Raw genomic sequence first — 26,133 nt, forward strand, 5'->3', positions numbered from 1 at the left:
CGAGGATCGCGTAGTGCAGTAATACTTTAGGTTAGTTAATAAAGAGCGACGCTCTCTATTATAATCTTAATAGTATCGTCGAATAAGGGCGCGCTACCCCCCCTTCTTAGGGGGGGTGGACGCCTAGCCGTATACTCGTGGTAACGGAAAGGTCTTTTAAGACTATACTTACGGGCGGCGTAGTAACCCCCTGATTTTATAGTGTAGTAGTTATAATACGCGTAGTATTATAGAGTTAATCTTCCAAGACTTCCTCTATCTTATTAGCGGTAGTAGCCCTTAAGGCTTCCCGCCTTTTCTATATCACGGTATCCACGCGGCTTTTAAAACTATAGTTACATATCTTCTTTTCTATAAGCATTATAATATCTTCACGGCCACGCTAGGTATAAGGAAGTATATCCGGCCTTACGTACTAATAGGCGGCGGTGGTATAGGTATTCTTATATATCTTATAGAGCCTCCTTATTACGGGAGGGATAGCCTTTACGGATATATTACTACCAGGACGCTTTTTATTATCTTTATTATTAGCAGTATCCTTAGTATCGGGAAGGTTCTTAAGGGTATTAAAGGTGCCTCTCCTAATTCTAGGCTTTATAGCGGAGGATTATAGACTCCTTATACTACTAAGAACCGCCTTTAAAGCCTTTACGAAGTCGTTAATTATTAGCTTATTTTCCGTAATCTTATCGTAGTTATTAACTAGGTAGTTATTACTCTATTCCCAGATAATAGGTCGACTAGCTTTTAACGCGTCTTCCGCCTAATAATCCGCGCTTAATAGCTCTAAAACGCCTATATATTTATAATATATTATCGTTATTCTCTAGCTTATAACCTACCCGTCTATATCCTTAGGTATAGCCTTTATAGCCATAGTATATTATCGGTATAGGACTAGGGCTTCCTTATAGAGGTCTATAGGGGTTAGTCCTATATACGCGTAGAGGAGAGTAATCTAGACTTATAGGTTATTTATGGTATTATTCTATACCTAGGCGAGGAGATTATATAACATAGTATAAACGGTCCCTTTAATATATAAGCGTACCTTATTAAACTCCTTCTACTACACTTCGTAGTTGGCTTTTTCCTCGTTGTATGCACGATAATCATATAGGTAGCGCATACGCCCCTTTTCGGGGAGGTCGTTAATAGACGTGGGCGTCCTTATGAGTGGTTCTTTTAATACGACCGTAGCCTTCCGGCGAGCGGCCGTCTTCTTCTTACCGGCGGCCGTAGTAACCGTAATAGCCGTAGTAGCGGCGGCGTCTATAGTATCGGTAGCCTTATCGCTCTTTAACGTGATAATGGCAGATACAGTAGCCGTGGCCTCCTGTATTGCGTTAGGGTTAATAAGGGCTTTGTATTTACGGATATTAGATCGTATAGACTTAAGGAGTAGGTAGGTATTAGCCTCGTTATCGCTTAGCTCTAGATTAAGGTAGTTATACTAGTAGGAGGTAGATTTATCGCGTATAGCGTGCCTCTATATCGCCTAATCCCTCTAGTTAATAAGAGTAAGAACGGCTACCTTTTATTCGGCGTTAGATACGTTAGAAGATATCTTTACTTACTTATCGGTTAATTAATTAATTAATAGGTAGGTTAGTAGGTTCATTAATCACTAAATTACTCTAATTAGGTTAATAGTAGTTATTTAAGAGTGCTTATATAAACGTGATTACTGTTATAGTAGAATAGGGGTAGCCTTATTAATATCTATCGTTTAGGCGTTATAAACTGGACTTATAATTATCGTATATTAAAATAGCACTTATATAATCAACTTAATTGAGCAAAAATCTCGTGTATATATCTTATATTATGTTATATCTATATAAGTCTCTTATACCCTTAATTTAGGTGGTAAAGACTCTGTTATAGATACCATGTTATTTGGATCCTATCCGGTCTTTTCCGGTATCCTCCCTTATTATATCCTGATGCCCGAGGTCCCCGAGATCCGAAGCCCTTAGTTAGGCATAGATTCCCTAGGGACTATATCGTGGTCCGTGTGTCTATACGACAAGTTAAGCGTTCGTAATACGCTTACTTAGAGGAATTATCGCGTAGTATACTAATAAGTAAGATAGGCTTATAACGTTAAGAACGGAAGTAGAGCTATTAGCTTTAGTATAAGGTATAAAGGAGGGTATCTTTATATAAGGCATATTATATAGGATAGGGGTGGAATTTAATGATGCGGAATTAGGATCCTATACGATAATAACTAAATAATTCCGTTAGTTAAAAAAGAGATTGGTATATTAATAACGCGCCTTCTCTACATCCATATCCACGGCCACTAGTTACGTTAAGTAAAGGAATAAGGCTAAATACTCGTAACGTATATTACGAGCGCGGAAATAGGAGTAGACGGGCTGATAAAGGCGCTATATGGCGAGAAATTTAAGATATTTAGGTCCTAGGTAGGCGTAGTAGATATACGGGAACTGCTATAGTAAAAATAGCTCGAGGAAGTCCGGATAGAGTATTTAGAGGGTGTAGAGGATAAATTTAAGGCCGGCTATAATGAAGAGATTATATAGGTTATATACCTATTATATCTGCCGGTTACGAATAGCTTTAATCGCGTAACCGATATTTAGGGCGATTAGGGGGTATAATAAATAGACTATAGTCTTTTTAGTTATATAACAGGCGGGATTACCCAGATTATAATCCGGGTAAACGTGTATAGAATCTACGCTATATAAAATACGGTAGTAGCGGTTCCCTGACGGTCGGACATGGTTATAATTGTACATAATTGCCTTAATTGATTTTGACCTATTTTGTGACGATTTCGACTACGCTTTATCTGACAGTACTTAGGTAGCTTTGTATGCTTGGCGGGACCCACTACTTTACTGGCAAAATAGCATTCTGTACTGGCGCCTGAGTAGGGCCCATGACTTCAGAGTCACGATGGTCTCTCAGGTAATATCGCGCAACAGACGAATAATTACCTGGTACAATCAAGAACATTGCGCTAGGTATAATACAACTACGTACTTTTTGAGTTTATTAGTTTATTTGTCTTGCCGAACTACTCGCCCTACAATTAATCTTCTTCCGAGACTGGTCTTGTCGGTCGATAATGTCCCTCAGCGATTGGACACTGCGGACGTCTTGGGGGGTCAAGGCAGAGGCAGGCGAGCCGATGGCCTCCATTCACGTCCGTGACCTCCAAGCCCATGCCCGGGCCGGTGTCGACGCCTGGGGCCGAACAGGGAAAGAACAGCCGCTCCTCGTGTCGGCCAATCTGTCCCTGGCCGACCGTTTCCACGCAGCGGCCTCTACCGACCGTGTCAGCGATGATACGGTCCACTATGGTATTCTTGCCAAGGGCATCCTGGCCAGTCTCGGCAGCCTCGAGGCGCACATGGGCACGTCTCATGTCACTCTTCGTCAGGCTCTCGAGCACCTCATTGGCGATGTGACGTACCCGGCTTCTTCCTCCGCTCCAACAAGCGTGAGGCAATGCATCTTGGTCGACCCTAAGAAGTTGCGCTCCGCTAGTATCACGCTCACCCTGCCCAAGGCATCCCTCCTGGGGGAAGGCGTCAGTCTTTCCAAACACTTCTCTTTCCCACCAGACTCCCCTGCATATAGCTGGGGAATTTGCTTGAGTCTTCACAGGCTTCGTGTACCCACGCTCATCGGGGTGAACGACAATGAGAGGGAAAGGAAACAAGTCGTCATCGCGGACATCGACGTCGACATGTTTGACAATGATGGGGACATGTACACGAGTCTGGAGGCTACAGTGATCAAGGTAACTATCAACTTCGTCGCTTTCAACCCCCCCCCTCCTTCCCCCCCGGAGTGATTCCTTTAACCAGCACGACGCAACCCCAGCTAATGAGGTGACTCGTTCCACCGTCCGTCCGTTTTTCAGACTATGGAGGCGTCTTCCTTCGAGACACTCGAGGCACTTGCCATTGCCATTGCCGCCGACCTTGCAACTCAACTGAGGAGCGAGCCATGTGTCCCAAGATGTTGGCATCTCAAGATTGGCCTGGAGAAGCCAACAGCTGTACCCATGGCTCAAGCTGCACGGGTTGAGTACAGAACGAGCTCGGACGGTCCTTGAAGCACCCCATCCAGAAAAGAATAATGTAACTCTTAGTGGCAGAAGTATCGTCCTCAAACTTTGAGCTGCGGCTTGTAAGCAGAAACTGTATCGAGGGTTGCTGGCATTCTGGTATCGCCCTCTGAGCTTATCGCAGAGGGGCTTGTCGTCATTGGTGATGTGCCGAAGGAACTCCGAAGGAGGGTCGAAGAGCATGACATGGAAGTGTTCGACGGCGTGGACAGACTTCAGGCTGCTGCAGTTCCTGAACGAAATGACCTACCCATCCCCATCGGTTATGATGGTAAGGTTAGCCATTCCCACCTCCACATGAGAAAGAGCATCCATCTCCTACCGCCCTTTACATGACCTATCTTACCGTGTCTTTGGGCAATTGTTTTCGAAACGTCTCGCCAACAAACCGACCCACTTCCGCCCTAGTCGACTCCTTGAGGTCTCCAGTCAGAGGATCGTCCTCCAAGACAAACTTAGTCCACACAACCAAGTGCTTGATTCGCTCATCGATCCCGTAGGGCCAGTCGTTGAATAGAATCTTGACATCACCTGGGTCCTGGAAATATCTCCCGTTCGCCTGTAATGGTTGCGTCCAGTGCAGCCGCTGTCCAAGGATAAAGTTCATCACGCTCCCATGCTCCTCCATCACTTCGTGGACGAAAATCCTGTACCGCCTCAACTCGGACGGCACACGCTGAAACAAATCGAGCCGGTTTTCCGCCACGAGCTGCCTCACCTCTGGCCATGTTTGTGAATTGTATGCATCATCCGGAGTGCTGAGAATACCCACGTCCTTGGCACTGAGATGCTGCAACGCTTCGGGGCACTCGTCCGACCTCTCTTCTGGGGGCACATTAACTTGCCAGTACGGCAGTGCAGGGATAGGGCCGGCATCGATATTATCCGTAGAACAACCCATCCTGTAGCCGCTGGGGAACAGAGGGCGAAAAGGGGGCAGGGCGGGAAATAGGGCGATGCGGGGGATGTCGTACGAGACTACAGATACTTGATATTGAAGACCGTGGCTAAGCTGAGGGTAGGTGTGGGTCCGAGTGGGGCGAAAAGTTAAGCTGAGGGTTACTATAGGTCTGCTTTCTGATTAGTCACCCTGGGGAAACGTTTCTCCTAGCTTTACGAGTCGTGTCGTAACACGTTAACGTGTTTTCCCTCCTCTTTTCCTAATACGCTTTTAATTAATTAGTCGAACTATTTCGTAATCGCGTTAAATATATTATAAGGAGCATTTCTATTAAGGGTTCTTATATTATCTATCGTAAAAAGTGCTTTTCTATTATTACTAAAAGGAAGTTTTATATTATCACGAAGAGTGTTTTTCTCCTACCTATTATAAGGGTGGTTACCTAAGATATTTAGTTATATAATCTTAATAAATAGCCCTATAGCAATCCTTAGCTGAACTTTTCACCCTACTCGGACCTATATCTACTATTAGCTTAGCCATAGTCTTTAATATCAGTTTATCTATAACCACTATTATACGAACTGTATATACTTTAAGCGTACGATAAGGTAGCGCTACCTTAGGTAAGAAATGGCGCACAGACCTCTATCTACCGAAAAGACCGTAGTTTTACGGTTACGTAACGCACTGGATTTGCCCGAGATTGTAATCTCGGCCACTCCGGGTGGACACCTGCAAAATCTGCACTATATAAAATAGGGTGGCAGCGCTTCCCTGACGCGCTTATAGAGTTATGATTATATATAATTACCTTAATTAATTTTGACTTCTTTTATAACGATTTCGACTATGCTTATCTGATAATTAAGAGTCTTACTTACTAAGTGAAACTCTACCCTTTATCCTTACTACTACTAATAAAACAGCTATCTACCTACGCCGATCTAGCGTGTCTATTAATAAATAAAATATCGGAATATAAGCTAGTTAAATATAAAACCTATCGTGATTAGGAGCTCTAGCGTAGCTATTACGAAGCTACGGCCGTTAATAATAACGTATAGGATTATCTACGGCCTAATAATCCTATTCCCCCTCCTTAAAGGCCTGCTCTGCCTTCCTATAACGCCTTCTAAGCGTCGAACGCTATTATATAAGTAGGCGCTACGCTTACATCGCTATTACAGCTAATACGCGGCGGATAGCGTGCCTATAAATCTACGATATAGCGTTAGAAGATATAGGGGGATAACTACGTTAAATACGCTAAAGGTATTAATGTCGTGCTAACGTGGTAGACTAATACTATCGATAAAAGCCGTAAGATACTTCTACGTAACGCTATACTATAAGAGGTATACGAAGCTATTTAACGCGATACCGCTTACTATTTAGCTACGCGCTGCATGAATACCGACAAAGAATATAACGAACACATTTGTACTACTCCAAATAGTCTTAAAAGACTATAGAAGTGGTTATTAAGATAGCAGGAGCTGTTAAAGGACCTGAAAGAGGTTAAATCGATGCCTATAACGTATATCTAGGTCGTAAACTTCTTTAGAAGTATACGCGGGATAGCTAGGCGTAACTAGACCGAAGCCGAGAGAGGCCTCTTAGATAAGGAAGTAGTCTAGCCCGAGGATCTTTATACCCTTAGTTAATAATATATCGAGACTAGACTTAAAGACTAAGGAAAACGCGGTAACTATTATGCTATAGGGATCGTATCGAGTATTTAAAGTAACTGCATAAAGAGATTAAACGCGCTAAATCCGTGGTCATAGCGACGATAAAGGCCCCGAAGGGTATAGTAGATCGATAGAGGTAGATCCAATTAAGTAGATCCGGCTCATTAGAATTAAGGAACTAGTTAAGATAGATTTAAATTAAATGCTTAAATATGGCGTATTTAGATCCTTTTTATAAGGGCGTTTTCCCTTAACTATTACTTTTATAATAGAAAAGCTGAGAGCTTTCAGTTTAAACCAAAGCCTCTAATTTGTTAGTTAACCTAGGAAAACCCACCTTAAATAAGGGGGTGTATCGTATAAGCACACGGACCATGTCGTGGTCCCTAGGGGATCTATATCTAACTAAGGGCTTCGGACCTCGGGGACCTCGGGTATTATAATATAATAAAGGAGGATACCAGAAAAGACCGAATAGGATCTAAATAATATAGTACCCATAATAGAGTCTTCACCACCTAAATTAAGGCCATAAAAGACTTACACGGATATAACTTAATATAATACATATATAGGAGGTTTCTGCTCTATTAAGTTAATTATACAAGTGCTATTTTGACGTGCGATACTTATATATATGCCGACTATTATACACCACATAGGAGAGATCTAGTAAGAAGGAAGGAAGGCCTTAGTCTAGGGACGCTTCGATATAATTTATTAGAAATAGTGCCGGTCTTTAGACGGGCACCTCCCCCGAACCCCTATAATATATCGAGTATAGATAACGATACTTAGAGCTATACTACCTACGTGGAGGATAATACCTAGAGTAGCCCTATACCGAGAAGCCGGCGTGCCTTCCGTAAAAGAATATACCGAGTACCTCCGATAAAGGTATATAATACGACTTATAGGACTAGAAATAGAGTACCCTATCGGATAAGCGGTAATCGCGATTAATAGAGGAGAGGCCAGGAAGACTAAGACCCCTACCCAGAGGTTACGGGTCCTACGGACTCGCGAGCTTATACAAATAAACCTACTAATGAACCCGTTTATACGGCTCCCGTTTGCTGGAATATAACACTATAATAAGCTACTTAATAACCGCCTAAAGGAAAAATCCGCGAAGGCTTTAAACGAATAGGTGGATAGACTACCCCTAGAGTATATAATAGTTTACTCCGACGAATTAGAGAAAAAGTAAAATATAACCTAGGTATTCTCCGTCTAACGCGGCGGGCGAGAAATTACCTTAGGGCGCGGGTACCTCTATACTACGGTAGTATGTAATAGGGAGGTTATAGGAGTATCGCGCGGCTTTACCATAGTACTACGGCTACCGGAAATAGACTAGGTCTCCTGCTATATCGATAACTAAGCAGTACTTAAGGGACTAGCTAGTATAGTCCCTAGATCGTTAAGATACGAATTTCTATAATAGTAAAGACTAACGAGTAAAGTCTTTACCGACCTTAAGTAGTGCCCGGAGTATATACAAATACCAGGTAATAAAAGAGCCAATAAGCTTTACTCTAAGGACGATATATACGTTATACTACTATTACGGGTTAACCCCGATATAAAGGATCCGGCTATACTCCGGATCTTCCTGACTACGCGCTTAGTTAACGGACCTATATCGCCTAGTCATCGCTACCTTATAGCTAGCCTAGCGCTATAGACTTTTCTCCTTTTCCTTCTTCCTTCCTTAGTTTTAGATAATCTATTATTACGACCTTACTTAGTACCACGATCTATAACTAGTCGTTTATATATCTAGAACTTAGCGATACCTACGCGCTATGCTAGTAATAGATCAGGATCCTAATACTACTACCTAGCGACCTATTAGAATTAAATAGGTCGCGGAGTGGGCGAACTAACAGTTCGAAGAAAATAACCGAGTCCTAAATATAAGGCCAGGCCCTCTTTATAAATAATGTACTGATATTAACGTAAGGCTTACTCCGATATAAGAGTATTACTCGGAAATACGCTAGTTTATAGAACGATAACGCGCTAGACAAGAAGCTAATAAGCGATAACGCCTATTAGTTAAATAGCTCGTAGCCCGGCTCCTAGGATCGCTTACTCTATAAGATCTAATACCGCCTAACTTAAGTATTCCGGCTCCTTTATAGACCCCGATAATCCTTATACTAGTAGAATCTACCATATTACCGGTTCTATCGCTAGCACTATAGCTAATAATAATAATAGCCGCCCCGACCTTAACGGCGACACCCCGTAAGACTATTAATAGCCCTATAAAGTGCTCGGGGAAATAAGTATACCATAGCGTATAGGCCTATACGATAAGGTAGAAGCTTATATTCGATAGCGACCTATTCTAGAATAATATATAAGCTTAGTATATAATCTATAATTACTTAGGGCCCGAAGTATAACAGGTTATATCGGCCTTCTAATAAAGTAACGGACCGGGTAAGCTTATAAACCCTAATAACTTTATAGCGTATCTTAATCGTACTTACCTTAACTCTATAGAATAATTATAAGCTACCTAAGCCTTACACACGATTCGTTAATAATTCGATAAGTTATTTACCGCCTTTCTACCCCGTTTTAAAAGATAGATTACCCTTATAGGCGGTACTAAATAAGAGGCTACTATGTAGATCGTATTCCTTAAAGGAGCGATTACCTCGTAACTTAGGGATAAGCTTATCTCCGCCCGTATCCTTACTAACCACTATACTATATAGGTTAATAGGGTATAAGAGATCGCCGGGAAACTTAAAGGTTATTAGTTCGAATAGAACTACGATAAATAAGTTTAAGACTATATAACTACGAAGAAGGATACCGATAACGATATAAAGATAGATGGAGTAAACCATGTTAGCGACGGGAAGGCGAAGTAAGAGACTCGGATATACTATAACTATAATAAGAAAGGGTATATCGCGCGGAACTATAAAAAGCTAAAGGAAAACTAGGATATAGCCCGGAAGGTTTAAAAGACTCGTGTAAAGGATCGTAATAAGAGCGGAGATAAGTCGATTAGCGAGGATAACTCGGAAAAAGAATAGCTTTAATACGAAAATAGTCGTTAAAGCCGATAGCTATAATATAGCGGGAGTAAAAGGCGTTTAAAGTGCGTGCTAATAATAACCCGGTATTTATAATAGCTAGAGTAAATAAATAGCATATCCTCGCTCTTATTAATACTAGTTATAATTATTGTACCGCTATAGGTAAATAGTTTACCTAAAGACTCTAATTACTATTAGTCGATAAAACGAATCGACTACTAAATAGCTTCTTAGAAGCTACTAGGACTATTAGTAGCGCGGGGATTACTATCTAAAGCTTAAGATTAACGGCTACCCGTAAATGATATTCGGATATATAGTACCCGGGCTTAATTAAGATATATTCCTTAGGAAGCCCTGGATAGAATAAAATAACGTGATATACTACGCTAAGGATAAACGGCTTTACTACGGAGTAGCTAAATTAAATATACGACTTTATCACGATAAAGAATCTACTAGAGTATAAGCTATCTATAACGGTTATTTAGTTACTAGATCCGTATTCACGAGTATTATCCGATAATTACGATAAAAGGGCGAAGAAGTCTTAGTCTAGAGAGTAAGCTTAAGGGATATCGAAAAAGCGTTATATAAGAAGTAATTAGCGGACTTAGAAGACTTTATACCTAAAGAGCTATTACGAGAATTCGGCGATCTATTTACGCCTAATAAGGCTAATTAAGTACCGCTATACCGACTAGGAGTTAACTATAAGGTAAACCTTTTACCCGGAAATAATAGTAAGGAATTATCGCTCCCCTAAGGATCGCTTTATAATATATTAAGAGAAGAACTCCTAGTATTACGGAAAATACGTACCGACCTAATAGATAAGGGATTTATCCGTGCTAGTAGTTTAAAAGCCGTGGCTCCTATCCTTTTTATAAGGAAGCTAGGCGGAGGACTTTATTTTTATTACGACTATTAAGCGTTAAACGCCATTACTAAGTAAGACTATTACTTACTCCTTTTAATCGCTAAGATACTTTAAAACCTAAGCTAAACGAAATAGTTTACGAAACTCGATATAGTCGTTATTTTTTATAAGATTAGGATAGCCTTCGGATATAAATATAAGACTATATTCCGAACTCGGTTTAGGCTTTTCGAATAGCTTATCTACTTATTCGGCCTAAATAAAGCCCCCGCGACTTTCTAGCAATATATTAATAAGATACTATAACGCTTCCTAGACGACTTTATTACCGCTTATATTAATAATATCCTAGTCTATTTTAGCGGGAGTTAGGCTAATTATAAGGCGAAGGTAAAATAGGTACTCCGCCCGCTCGCGGACGCTAGTCTAAACCTAAATCCGTTAAAGTATAAGTTTAGTGTGAAGATAGTAAAGTACCTAGGATTTATAGTTATGATAGGGAAAAGCGTATCTTATAACCTAGAGAAGTTATAAGTTATCCGCGAGTAAGAAACGCCTATAATAGTTAAGGGAGTACGAAGCTTCCTAGGGTTTATAAATTATTACCGGATCTTTATTAAGGACTTTTCGGGGACCTCCGCCTTATTAATAATATTTACTAAGAAAGACTATACCTTTTAATAGGGTCCCGAGGAAAGAATAGCCTTTTGCGAGCTAAAAATAATGTTTTAAAAAGGACTAATACTATAATAGTAGGACTTAGTAAATATGATATTTATCCAAACAGACTATTTAGGGTTCGCCCTTAAGGGTAGCCTAATATAAGAAAACACGGACGGAAATTATTATATAGTCGTATACTACTCTTATAAACTTAATAGAGTAGAAAATAACTACATAATCTATAATAAAGAAATATTAGCGATTATAAGTTATCTAGTAATGTAGCGGGCTAAGCGTATTAGCTATAAGTAGTTTATAGTCCTCTCCGACTATACGGCCTTTAAGTACTTTATAATAAAGCGAACGCTTATGAAATAATAAAGCTAATAGGCCGGTAAGCTGATATAGTTCGACTTTATACTTAAGTATCGGAAAGGAAAGGATAATATAATAACGGATACCCTCTCGCGTTAATAATACGATAAGTCTTAAGATATAATGGACGAATAGGAGTAATCTTATTATATTTAATTAATCCCTAATACCACGATTCTACTTAGTATTCGCTATATTAATAGCAGTTAAATAATCTTCGAGGCGGATTAAAAGCTATGAGGATTATAGAATAAGACGCTTATAACCGATAAATAGTATTAAGGAGCCTTACCCGTGGTTATTAAAGAAGAATAGTAGTTCCTACTATTATTAGAATTAAAGCTATAAATAGCCAAGTACTTTATCTTAATTACCCAGTTATTACTATTCCGCGACCGAATTTAGGTATGTATATGTATTAAAGGTTAATATTATAAGGGAGGATCGTCTAGTTAATTTACAACTTAGTAATTAAAGGATACCCCGGACACGAAAACACTATTACCTTAGTAACGCGTCGCTTCTTTTAGCTAAGGATAAATAAGGATATCCGATAATTTATCCGGAACTATAACGTTTACGAAAAGGGGTATATATAGAGGAACGCAAAATAAGGCCTTTTACGCCACCTCCTAGTACTAGAATGAATACGGAGCGACTTATCGATAGACTTTATAATAGACTTACTACTAGCCCGTAAACAGAAGGCGTATTACCTTTAGGCTATTATAGATCGCCTAACTAAAGCTATAATATTAGAAGCGATAAAGATAATAAAAGCCGAAGCTTACACGGAATAATTCTTATACTATTATTTCCGGTTTTATAGAATACTTAGGCCGATTATTAATAATTAAGGTTTAAATTAAATAAGTAGGTTCTAGAAGTATTTCTATAAGCTTACACGAATATCGCGTAAGCTTAGTATAGTATACTACCCCTAGACTAATAGAGTAATAAAGCGTATAAACTAAGAAGTATAAGCCTATTTATAAGCTTTTATCTGTTATACCTAAAATAACTAGGATCGCCTACTTACTATGATATAATTAGCCCTGAATAACTGCGAGAGCTTTATAATAGGGTTTAGTTCTTTTTTCTTAGAATATAGCTACTATATCGACCCGATCTAAATAACCGAGGAGCCCTTTACGAAACCTAGAGTATTAGCGGCCTATAACCTACTACGACGCTTATAGGAAGCGACTAAGTTTACATAGCCTATAATCGGATCGATATAGCTCCAGAATAAAGAGTCTACCAACTAATATCGTATACCGGCCGAACGTTTTAAGGTTAATAACTTAGTCTAGCTATTATTAGCTAATTACTTAACTCTGCGATTATCCCGTAAGCTTAATTAGCTTTACCGTAAATACTAAGTTATAAAGGTAATTAGCCTATATATAGTCGAGCTTACCGTGTTATCGTAAATTTACCCCTGATTATATATAGACTGATTATATCGCGCGGGCGATAACCCTTTCCGGGATAAGTAGTTGATAACCCTTAACCACCGCCTATTTAAGAGGTAACTAATAGTAAAGAATAGGAAGTCGAGGAAATCCTCTACGCGAGGATAAAAAGGCGAGGCAGGGGATTAAGATATAAGGTACTAGTATAATAGGTAGGATACTATAAGCCTATATAAGAACTATTAGAATTATTAGCGTAAACGCGGGTAATTACTAAGTTTAAAAGGAAATTCGGCTCCGTAATACTAAATAATAGCCTATTAAATATCTTCGCGCTATTACGATATAGGAGCCGATATATAAATAATTATATCACGATAATCGGAAAGGAGTAAGAGTTAGATTTAGTTTAGGCCGGATAGGCCCCGCACCCTAGCTATACTTAATATAAGCCTAGATTAATATTCTTAGCCTTAAAATCGCTATCCTTAGGATTATCGACTTCCGTAAAAGTCTTACCCTTATCGCCCTATTATAAGTCGGAGTCTATCTCCTTAACTTTATTATCGTCTTCGTTATCGCTATTATCGGGGATTATAACCGTGTTAGCGAGAATCGCACTTATAGACGTAAAAGCCCGCTTATACTCCGCGTATTATTAGAATTCGGAAATCATAATATTAGCGCGACCGAGTATAAGTATCTCCATAAGTAGCCGGGTATACTACCTTAGCTCTATAAGACTAAGGCGCTTAAAGTCTTTATCCGATAATGTTAACCCTAATAAGGGAGTAGGTGTAGTAGGATAAGCGTTCTTTTCTGCTATAATATTAGGAGGGATTAGGCCCGAAACTATTACCTCGCCTATAACCTCGTAAAAAGGAGATAAGGCTAGCTATTCCGCCCTAATAATAACCTCCTCCGGAAGCGATATATTTAGTCCTAGTATTATCTTTTCTATAACCTTTAAGGGAGGAGAAAAGACTAGTATAACCACCTTATTAATAACCTCTATTACCGGAGAAAGTAAGGCTAATTTAATTACCTTATTAATAACCTTAGTAAGAGGTAATAAGGCTAACTATAGTATTACCTTTTTTTAGACCTCCTAAGGAGGAGAAAGATAGCCGTCTTAAATAACCTCTACGCGTAGCCGTTAAGGTATACTAGGAGAGGAGTATACCGGTATATCTTCGTAAAGTATATATAGTATTTCTTCCCCTAATTAGTCTAGCTACGATAAAGACGCTTATACTTCTTATCGGTGATATCGCGCGTATAAGGGAGGCACGGCTTAGTATAAATACTACTAGGAGGGTGCTTAAGAGGCCGATTACCCGCCGATTTCTTCTTCTTAGGCGGCGGCGATAACCTAAGCTATTATATAGTTAATATCGCCTTAAGGTATAGGAGTATTATACCTATATCGTTATCGGCGGCACGCTTATTACTATTATTACCCTTATTATCGCCGGGGGCTAACGCTATCTACGAAACGATATAAGTTAGCGGAGGGTTCCTTATAAAAAGATCGCGATCGAGAGACGGCTTACCTTAGACGGGGAACTCTTAAACTAACCGAGTATTACTAATATTATCTAAGGATAGGAAAAGTTAGAGAAATCGTCGCTATAAGGAAGAACGAATATATACGGAACCGCTATTACTATTATTATTATTATTAAAGGTAGGGAGGGGAACGGAGGAAGAGAGAGCCTACGAGGAGAATAGGGCTAATATAGTTACGGATCGTATCTACGCGAGGGAGGCCTACGTTACTATTTCGGGCACGTGAATAAAGGTTAGTAGGCGACCTAAGATTTCTTTAATAATCAGGAAAGGGCGAGGTAAGATAAAGGGACGCGATTATTCTTTTATCACTGCGATATAAGGGGGAGCTAAGCTATAATAGGGACGCGCGGTTACCTAACCCCCGGAGGGAGAGGGGGGGATAGTGTTACAGGTTAACCCCGATATAAAGGATCCGGCTATACTCCGGATCTTCCTAACTACGCGCTTAGTTAACGGACCTATATCGCCTAGTTATCGCCACCTTATAGCTAGCCTAGCGCTATGGACTTTTCTCCTTTTCCTTCTTCCTTCCTTAGTTCTAGATAATCTATTATTACGACCTCGCTTAGTGCCACGACCTATAACCAGTCATTCACAACTACTAGAAACTAAGAGGCTAACCTAGACCGGGGTAAAGGCTTAATTAGAGACTTACTCTAGGACTAGGCCTAGAAAATAGCACGCCGTATTCCGACTAAACGGGTACGATAAGGCCTTATAGCATTGACTAGAATTTAGCTAGCGTAAGCCAAAGAAACTTAGTCTACTACGTAGGATACTAATACGTCTCCTGCAGGCACATACTAGGTATAGTGATTTTATAGATTACTATAAGCGCTTTAGGTATAAAGATTTCGTGGCGGACTATAGCTATAGGCACACGAAAACAAGGGAGTATATCGCCCACTATTAGAAGGTTAGGGGTATTAGGGATAGTAAATAGCTAGCTTAACTCTAGTATAGACATAACTAATGGTATAACCTATAAAAGACTCTTATAGAGATCCTAATAAACGGAGCGGCTTTCGCTGCGCTAAACGACGTAACAGGATATCTAGAACAGATATACCTATTATCCTCGCGATCAAGATAAGGAGTACTACCCTAGAAATAGGATAGCGGGATAGGAAAGCAGTAAGGAGGCCCCCGAGGGCGTACCGCTAAACACGGATATTGTTATTCTTATATATCTTATACACTACTAACCATAGTATAGTATAGGTTTTATCTATTTTCGTGGGCAAAAGTTATAAAGTTAACCGATTAGCACTATAATCTCTTAGTATAGATATATAGAGATCGCACCGCCCGAGACTCTAGGAGGAGCGTATACCCAGTACTCACTAGTACTATACCAAGGCGTTAAATAAATACACACACACACACACACACTAATATCGCTTTTGTTAATAGCTTACTTCCTTATATGTATAGGGTTATAAGTTCTTCTAGCGTTAAAGAACGTCTTCTGGGTATTATCGTTCTATACTTTCTTAGTTATATAAAGGCTTATGATAGTTCTCGCGATAAGTAGCCGCGCGGCTAATAGGCGTGCGGCTGCTAGGCACTCCCTAGGGGTATCTACAGGCAGTGCCCGTTAACAGTTATTGTCTTCTTCTGCCTTTACGCCCCAGAATACCGCTAACGCTATGCAGAACGCGTGCGTAGGATCTTCCGGGGATAATAGAGGCGTGGGAAATAGTTTAAACGTTGTAATAGTAAAGCGTAGAGTATCTGTAGTAATGGCGGTATCCGTAGTAATAGCGGTATAATCTATAGTAATAATAAGAGCCTCTTCCGTAGTAACAGCAGTAGCCTCGTCCATACCCGTAATAATAATAGTAGTATCGCTTTTACTCGTAGTAATAGCGGTAGCGTAGTCTTTTTCTATAGTAATAGTAATATCCGTAATAATAACGGTAGCCTCTCTTATAGTAATAGCCATAGCCTTACCTTTATCCGTAGGAATAGCGGTAGCGTTAGAGTCTTCCGACTTAAGATCTAATACGTCTACGGCTATACCCCTTACTAGTAGCCTATTCGCTATCTTATTATATTAGGTAATACGGATAGATTATAGGCGTTCCCTAATTTCCTTAGCCGAAGCTATAGCTTATAGCGTTTTAATTCTGCGACTAAAGATCTTATCTTTGTTAAAGATCACGTCCCTTATAGTAATAATATCCGTTAGGTATAATAGCTATACGCGGAAGCTATTCGGGGAGTAGTATCCAATATAATAACCGATCTATACCTTTGGTTCTAGGCTTTATCAGTGGTTTCTTTAAGCTTATATATTACGCGTTTTTATAAAGACTTTATAGCTATATACCCGTAGGTATATATGATAAGGTTAATGACCGCGTAGGCCTTTATATAGCGCTTTCTAATTATTCATATATTATAGGGTTCTATTATATAGATACACGGTAGTCTTAAAGACCTTAGGCTGGATAGATATGGACAGATTAGCTCTAATTCTTATAGCCCTCGCCCTTCTCTTAATACAACTCTAATCTACTATACGATACCGTTTTAATCCTATAAACATAGTGCCGACGGCTAGCCTTCTACCCTCTTAGCAGCGAGGAAAGTAATAATATCTACGTGCTAAAATATCTCTGAATTGGCCTATAGGATATATAGCCTAATATCGAATTAAGTCTTAAATAGGGTAAAAGCGTCTTATAATGTATAAAGGATAAGGCCTTAGTCTCCCTTCTATAGATAATAATTCTCTATATAATCTATATATATATCTGAAACGAATATAATAGACTTATATAGGCCGCTTAGCGATTTCGACTTTTTTAGATCGTGAAAATTAATAACTAGGGCCTCTCCAGGCTTTAACGAGTAAAGCGAAAGTATACGCCTAATCTACGCAGGCACTTATAATTAGCTATACGCGTTATACTTTACGGTTCACCGCCGCGTATTCCTTACCCCCTAGGTAGAGTTAACGATTCTTATAAGGGTATCGGTTCCGTAATAGCCGAGGTATTCGTCCTACCTTTACGCGGTAGTCTTCTACGGTTACCACGGTTATCGTAATCTTCCATACGGGTTATCGTGTAGGTGCCGAGCCGAAACCGTCAACGCGGTAACGGTAGCCGTGTCTTCCTCACGCTTAATTATATACTAGCCATGAATATCTAGTAGCTTATAGATAGGCCGGTTATTAGTAAAGCTAACAATAGTGTTATTTATAGTATTCTAGCAGTAGTCTTATAGGTGTAGCTAGTATTCTAAGACGATATTAGTGATAAACTCCTTATAGTATACGGTATCGCGTAGCCGTAATAGCCTTATCGTGCTGGATAGGGATTATATATATAGCTTAATATCTCCATACCCGAGCAAAGGTGCCTTATAGGTACCTACTTAGAGGATAAAGATAAAGTATTAGTGGGTAGTCTAATAGCTGTAAAACGGCCTTAATTATTAAAGATGTGGGTTAACCATCCTAAGTCTAGCATCGCGTAGTGTAGTAGCTTTTTAGCTTAGTTAATAAAGAGGGATACCCCTTATTATAATCTTAATTGTGTCGTCGTATAAGGGCGCGCTACCCCCCCTTATTAGGAGGGGTGGACGCCTAGTTACCCTGTCGCGGTAACAGATAGGACTTTTAAAACTATAGTTACGGCCGGCTTAGTAACCCGTCGATTATATAGTATACTAGTTATAATAGGCGTAGTATTATAGCGTTAATCTTCCTAGACCTCGTTTATCTTACTAGTGGTAGTAGCCCCTAAGCCTTCCCGCCTTTTCGGTATCGTGGTGTCCACGCGGCTTTTAAACCTATAGTTACGTATCTTCTTTTCTATAACCTTCCTAATATCTTCACGGCTACGCTAGCTATAGGGTCTTAGATCAGTCCTTATATACTAATAGGCAGCGGTAGTATAGGTGTTCTCGTATATCCTATAAGGCCTCCTTATTACGGGAGGAATAGCCTTTACGGACGTATCGCTACGAGGACGCTTCTTATTATCTTTATTATTAGCAGTAATAGTATTCTTAGTATCGGGGAGGTTCCCTAGGGTACTAAAAGTGCCTCTCCTGACTCTAGGCTTTATAGCGGAGGATTATAGGCTTTTTATATTACTAAGAACCGCCGTTAGAGCTTTTACAAAGTCGTTAATCGTTAGCTTATTTTCCGTAATCTTATCGTAGTTATTTACTAGGTAATTATTACTCTATTCCTGGGCGATAGGTCTAATAGCTTTTAACGCGTCTTCCGCCTAACGGTCTATGCTTAATAGCTCTAAAACGCCTATATATTTATAGTATATTATTACTATTTTCTAGCTTATAACCTAGCCGTCTATATCCTTAGGTATAGCCTTTATAGACATAGTATATCGTCGATATAGGACTAGGGCTTTCTTATAAAGGTTTATAGGGGTTAGTCTAATATACGCATAAAGGAGAGTAATCTAGGTTTATAGGTTATTTACGGTATTATCCTATAGCTAGGCGAGGAGGATATATATTATAGTATGAACGGTCCCCTTGATATACAAGCATAGCTTATTAAATTCCTTCTACTACGCTTTATAGTCTACTCTTTTCTTACGGTATACGCGGCGACCTTATAGGTAACGCGTACGCCCCTTTTCGGAGAGGTTATCGATAGATATAGGCGTCCTTATCGGTGGCTTTTTTTTTACGGCTGTAGCCTTCCGGCGAGTAGCCGTCTTCTTCTTTCTAGCGGCCATAGTAGCTATAACCGTTAATAGTACCGGCGGTAGTAGCTATAGCGTCCGTGGTATCGGTGGCCTTATCGCCCTTTAGTATAATAGTAAAAGTCGGAGTAGCTGTGATAGTGGAAAACGAAGTGGCTATAGCCTCCTCCGTCGTGTTAGGGTTAATAGAGGCTTTATATTTATGGATATTAGGCGGTATAGGCTGAAGGAGGAGGTAGGCGTTAGCCTTCTTATCGCTTAGCTTTAGATTAAGATAGTTATCCTAGTAGGAGGTAGATTTACCGCGTAGGGCGTGCTCTTATATCGCCTAATCCCTCTAGTTAATAAGGGTAATAGCGGCTACCTTCTATTCGGCGTTAAATATATTAGAAGATATCTTTACTTCCTTATCGGTTAATTAATTAATTAATAGGTAGGTCGGTAGGTTACTTAATTGCTTAATTACTTTAATTAGGTTAATAGTAGTTATTTAAAGATGCTTATAAAATGTAATTACTTTTATAGTAGAATAGAGGTAGCCTTATTTATATCTATTGTTAGGCGTTATACACCAGGCTTATAACTATCGTACGTTACAATAGCACTTATATAATTAGCTTAGTAAAGCAGGAATCTCGACTTTATATATTATATTAAGTTATATCTATATAAGTCTTTTATACCCTTAATTTAGGTAGTGAAGACTCTATTATAGGTATTATATTATTTAGATCCTATCCGGTCTTTTCCGGTATCCGTCCTTATTAGATCCTGATACCCGAGGTCTCTAAGATCCGAAGCGCTTAGTCAGGCATAGATCCCCTAGGGACCACGTTATGGTCCGTGCGCCTACACAAAATTACGCGGCTATACTTACGGGATGCTTATTCCGGGCGTTAATAGCGATTACGCCCCGTTTTAACCTTTCCCTAATAAAATACGATATTATTAACGCGTTTATTCACGCCCCCTTTTCCTATAATATCTTTATAAGAGGACGACCGGGTTATAGAGATTCGAAGAGGTACTTACTACTAAAAAAGGCCCTGTATAGCTTTAAAGAATCTCCTCTGCTATAGTAGAAGTATAATACTAAAGTACTCCTCGAGGATAGTTTTATAATAGTGCCGTAGGAACCGTGTTATTTTCTACGGCGCGGTATTAGCCTATTCTTCTATATTAACGATATCGTTATTATATATAAGGACTAGTATAAGGGTAAAATACAGCGTGCTATTAATAACCTTAAACGGTATTATAGCCTATAAAGGGGTAGACCTTTATAGTGGTTCCATAGTATTAAGATTATTCGCGATCGTGTCATGAGCCGGATTTAGCTATTATAACGCGACTATATTACTAAGTTAGAATAAGTATTAGTGTAACTAGATATAGACATTGTAGTACTAGATCGTTAAGATACAAATCAGATAATAAGGTTAGTCCTGTCGAATAGACCATAGTCTTTTCGGTTAGGTAACGGGCCGGATTGCCAAGGGTATAATCCGGGTAGACGCTTGCAGAATCTGCACTATATAAAATACGGTGGTAGCGTTCCCCTAACGGTCTAACATAGTTTCAATTATAGACAATTGCCTTAATTAATTGTAACCTATTTTATAACGATTTCGACTACGCTTTATTTAATAAGTCCAGCTAAACCACGATATATAACCAAAATATAACTAACACGACTATAACCTTTGGCGAAGAAGTAGATCTATAGTTACTATTCTGATTAAGGTACCGTAAGTTAAACTAGAAAGATACCTTAAACGTAGAATAAGCAATTATAAAAGAGGATAATAATTAAATAATAGTCCCTTGATAGGGATATCCTAAGCCTATTCTTAATATATATATAGGAGGTAGATCTTAGAATCATCCTTCCTTTAACCCATAACAGCCCCCCCACTATTGTTAGTGCGGGCAGGGGTAACACACCAAAAACCTTAATAGCCGCCCTACTCCTAGGAACCACCCTAGCCTTTGGGCTCGGTGTAAACCGGCGTATCGCGGCTAAAACGGATAAAACGGGTATTACTAGGAAGATAACTCCCCGCTCTAGCTAGCGGTATTAGGTGTAGCCAGGCGGGCGTGGCGCGTAGCCCTGTAGGAGCCTTAGAAGGACTCCTATAATACCACCTATACCTCGAAGAGCCACGGAAAATCTTTTCGCCCGGACCTATTATACCTTAACGGAAGAAGGCCTAAGCGCCTCCCCCGCTAACTAATAGGACCTTAGCCTAGGCCGTAGCCTAGGATAAGGGCACCGCCGTGCTAATAAATACGTTAGCCCCGAACGATAAGACCTCGAATAATACATCCTTTACTGTGAGAGCCCGAAAGTAAGTATAGCAGATAATAGAAGACCTCGTCTAATCCCTATAGCAGAAAGCCCGCGCTATCGATATCCTAATCCAGGCTATTAAGCACGGTATATCTAAAGCGAGGGATACGCCTAAAGCTAATACCGCTCTCGCAGGATAGCTTAGTAACGAATTTATCGGCCTAATTAAGATAAGAGTCCCGGTCCTAGTAACCGGGTTAGACCCGTTTAGAGCGCCGGGAGGTAACTCCTAACCCTAGCCGTCCGGTATAGCACTAGCCGATATAATTAATCCTAGCCCTACGCCCGCTAATACACCCCCTATAAAACCGATAGGGCCTCCGAAAACTCCCCCGCCGGCCGTAGGCTAGTAGCCCTAAGCCCCTAAGTAATAGGATTAGACTATTATTAAGAAGAAGGGGAAGAAGAACGGCGCGGCGCCTGCCCGAGAGAGTCGCCCCTAGGGGAGCGATCCCTAAAAGAAAGATAGTAGGGTTTTCCTTCGTTTCCTAGCAGAGACTATACTATAGCTAGAGCGATAAAAGGCTATAACGATTATCCGCCGCGCGGTTCTAGAGACCGGTAAGGTGGATAATTAAGATATTATAGCGGTGGAACGAACCCGTACCGGAGCGGCGATACACCCGAAGAATTCCTAGGCCAGGATAAAGATACTTAAAGCCGAGGCAGAGATCCGGACCGCTACGGGAGCTCTCTATATATAGGGAGCAGAGATTTAGTATACCTTCGTGGTTTATAAGGTTATCGATTTTATCGACGACTAAGAGGTCACGGAGGCCCTTATCGAAGAAAAAGTATTAAAATAGATTAGGCTAAAGCTAGTCCGTGTATCGAAACATAGTAATAAAAATAACTAAGGCCTATCCAGCTAGCACGTCTCCTTCTAAACGGCACCGAAGAAACGGTTCCGGCTATTTAAGATATCCCTGCTAGCGAAACCTAAAGACGCTAAAAAAGTAATAGCCTAGTACGATAAGTGCTAAGAATACTACCCCCGATATACCTATAACGGTAAAGTGAGGTATAAGGTATATAGTTCCTTGTCAACGGACTATACCTATAAAGTACGATATATTAACTGCTATAGACCCTACGCCGTGGATAATACTAAATACCCGGCGAGACCGAGGAGGGTAAAAAGTAAGATTATTCCTCCTATAAAGACCGAACTTAGTAAGATCCGAGTAAAGGGCATAGCCCTCTACGCGAAGCTATAGAACCCGGGGAGAGCGGGAGAGAGCGGGGAAGCTACCGACCTAGAGTCTACCGACCCCGGTATTACTGGGAACGGGGTAACTATCTCCGACGCCGGTAATAATACCGATACTAGCAATAGCGGGGAGACCTAGAACGGGGTTAAGATAGAGGTCGACTCCACTAGGCCTAGTGCCTACTAAGCCAGAACCCCTAAAAGAACTAGAGATAATAGAACGCTAACGTCCTTATAGTTAATATAGACGAAAAAGCCTATAATAATATAAGTGTGGCTAAGATAAGCTAGCGCCTAACCGGATAATAAGGACCGACTAGAGTCGTTCCGACTAGAGTCACTATATAGGGGCTTTACGCTAGCTAATATAGGAGAGTCTAATAACCCCTAGTAATAGGTAGCGGGGCTACCGGGGGCCTAAATCCCGGAAGGATCTGACCTACGTATAATAGAACGTGGATAAAAACCGTAGCCTGCTAAAGGCAGCGCTGGCTATCGCCTAGAAACGCAGACTAGACGTGCTAATATATTAAGAGCCGCTAAAAGGAGAGGTATGGCTCCGTACCCTGCCTAACCTTCCCGGCTATAAGAAATTTTCCCCTATCCGGTTATAGCCGGAACTAAGGAATAAACCGAGGATAGTTACCTACGTAAGGGCCGACTTTAACTCGTAATAACTCTAGTCACTAATACCCGGGTCTAGGGACCTACTCCTAATCCGGGTAAATAGTATATACTTCCTTAATATCTATAGAGGGTTATCTCTAGAGGAAGACACCTAGGACGACCTTAAGCGCGCCTAGTAGACTCCCCTAGCGAATATAACTATCGGAGGAGACTTTAACGCCCGGTATAAGGACTAGGAACCGGGGTTACCTAGACTACCGGTAACGGGGATAATATCGCGGAATAGATAGGTCTTTACGGTTTAATACTCTATAATACCCCTAGTAGGATAACTTATAGTAGAGGAGGAGCCTATATAGTTATCGACTTAGTCTTCTTAACGGCGCCCTTCGTGGATATTAGAGTGGTACTAGAGGCCGGAGCCCCGGCCTATTACCACCTACTATCTGGTATAATTAGCACCGTATATACCGCCCTAGTAAACGCCCTTACTAGACCTAACCGCTTTAAACTCCCCGAGGACGAGGAGAAGAAGGCCGCGATATGGAGAGAGGTAGCTAATAACCTCCGACTCCTTATATAACCACCGAATAAGAACCTAAACGTAATCGACTAGTAGGCGTAGTAACTAATCGATATAGTAATGGGTCCCCTCCGCCGGTTCGGGATAAAATACTAGGGGCTAGCTAGTAATAGAAAGCCCTAGTAGAACGACGAATATAGATAGGCCTATAACGAGGCTATTCGCCGTAGATATTAAGACTCTGATAATACCGAGGCACGCGACGCCTTTCGTAAGATTATATAACGGGTTAGCAGGGATTACTAGAATAAGAGCCTAGGAGAAGTAAAGAACGCTAAGGAGCTGTATAAGATTGTAGGCTAGTATAAACTCGGCGACGGGCTCTTAACGCCCCCGATATTCCACGACGGTCTAGGCTACTTCAAGGACGCCTAAAAGGGCGAGCTACTACGGAGGATAAAGCTCGCGAGGAAACCGAATATACCGGACCTAGCGGACCCTTAGAATCACCTAATAGATCCCCCCGACCGATATATACCGATAGACTCACCTATCCTAAGGGATAAGGTAAGACACTACACGATTAACGTAGACACGACTACCCTAAGCGGGGATAACGTTAGTGTACCGCTTCTGCGTTTAGTATAGCTAGAGGTCGAAGAAGAAGTGACGGAACTCTTCGAGGCTTATAGGCTTATAGGATACTACCTATAACCCTCCCGAAGAGGAGATATAGTGATAATCGATAAGCCGGGGAAGGATACCGGGACGATAGCTAGCCATAGGCCGATTTAACTACTAAGCGTACTAGGTAAGGGCCTAGAACGTATTATAGTAAGGAGGATAGCTTATAGGGCTATAGTCGCCGGTATCCTAAACCTATAGTATATCGGAGCCCTACTAGGATAGTCGATAATCGACCTCACGGCAGTCCTTATATATAAGGTTAAGTTATAGCTAGTATAGGGGAAGCAGGTTATTACTATAACTAACGATATAAAGGGAGCGTTCGACTTAGTCCTGTATAGATAGTTCGTATATAGGCTGAGAAAATAAGGGTAGGACCTAGCCACGGTGAAGTGATGGGAGAGCTTCGCCTCTTAAAGAAGCGCTTATATAATTTTCGGGGCCTCCTACCTGCACGAGTATACCCCGCTAAACCCTATAGGTTTACTATAAGGATCTTTAGCCTCCCCGATTAAGTATGCCCTTAGTATCGCAGATATATATAAACTGCCTAATAAGGGTAACCGCTTCGGCTACGTAGACGACTCTTATATTATCGCAACCTATATAGACCTTAATAGAGTAGTAAAGCTAGCGACCGAACTACTAGAATAGTAGCTTTAGTAGTATATAGAAAATAGCGTAGAATTAGACTTCGATAAAGCCGAGGCCTAACTCTTCTTACGATAGAAGATCTCCTAATTCCCTACTATATCGGTTCCCCGATTCGACTACGAGGTTATAGTAGCCTACACCGTAGACTACTAGGGCCGTTTTTACCCGGCCCCGATAAGATAGCTTAGTATCTATATAGATAGGAAGCTTGAATTCGATACCTACGTAGAGACGTGGGCAAAGAAAGGGCTTAAGGTCGCTAACTATATTAGAGGCCTCGCCGGGGCCTTATACGGCCCGAACCTAGCCCTGCTTAGAAGAGCCGTACTAGCGTGCATCCTAATAGTCACGCATTATACTACGGAAATCTAGTAGGAAGGACGTATAGCCCTAGCCTAGGGTCCTACTAATATAATTAGTAAGAAGTAGTGCAGATTACCGTTAGGCTACCTGCCACGGCTAAGGACTATAACCCGCGTATAGATAACTATAATACGAGCGGTTCTGCTAACCTAGAAAATAGTCCCTATAATAGTCTTATACCGGGAATCTAGTATACCCTCCGTAGAAGAGTACGCCAAATACCTCCGCTAACGATACGCTATACGGGTTATAGGTTTAGATAAGGATTACCCTATAGCATAGTCCGTCTCCCCGGTTATACGCGGCGATGCCCGGAAAACTAAAGTACCAATTCGGAGATTAAGAATCCTTTGGA

The 26,133-nt window shown here is 40.7% G+C and overlaps 2 protein-coding genes across 2 annotated transcripts; one reads left to right on the forward strand and one right to left on the reverse strand.

The window, feature by feature from the left end:
- Positions 1-3,147: 3,147 nt before the first annotated feature.
- Positions 3,148-4,017, forward strand: SODALDRAFT_332288 (hypothetical protein). Its single transcript, XM_028611669.1, has one exon. It carries the CDS (start codon positions 3,170-3,172, stop codon positions 3,836-3,838), a length of 669 nt encoding a protein of 222 aa, XP_028467932.1. The 5' UTR covers positions 3,148-3,169; the 3' UTR covers positions 3,839-4,017.
- A 138-nt stretch (positions 4,018-4,155) lies between these two features.
- Positions 4,156-7,085, reverse strand: SODALDRAFT_358647 (hypothetical protein; the record flags this gene model as incomplete). Its single annotated transcript, XM_028614115.1, has 4 exons — positions 4,156-4,243; positions 4,275-4,360; positions 4,461-5,126; positions 7,077-7,085. The coding sequence occupies 4 exons, from the start codon at positions 7,083-7,085 to the stop codon at positions 4,156-4,158; spliced, it is 849 nt and encodes a 282-aa protein (XP_028467933.1).
- Positions 7,086-26,133: the final 19,048 nt, after the last annotated feature.

The sequence above is a fragment of the Sodiomyces alkalinus genome (genome assembly GCF_003711515.1).
Source record: "Sodiomyces alkalinus F11 unplaced genomic scaffold SODALscaffold_3, whole genome shotgun sequence".
NCBI classification, from domain to species: Eukaryota; Fungi; Ascomycota; class Sordariomycetes; order Glomerellales; family Plectosphaerellaceae; genus Sodiomyces; species Sodiomyces alkalinus.

What these genes read in the sequence shown, in the direction of transcription:
- SODALDRAFT_332288 (XM_028611669.1), top strand. Translation starts at nt 3,170, where the DNA reads ATGGCCTCCATTCACGTCCGTGACCTCCAAGCCCATGCCCGGGCCGGT.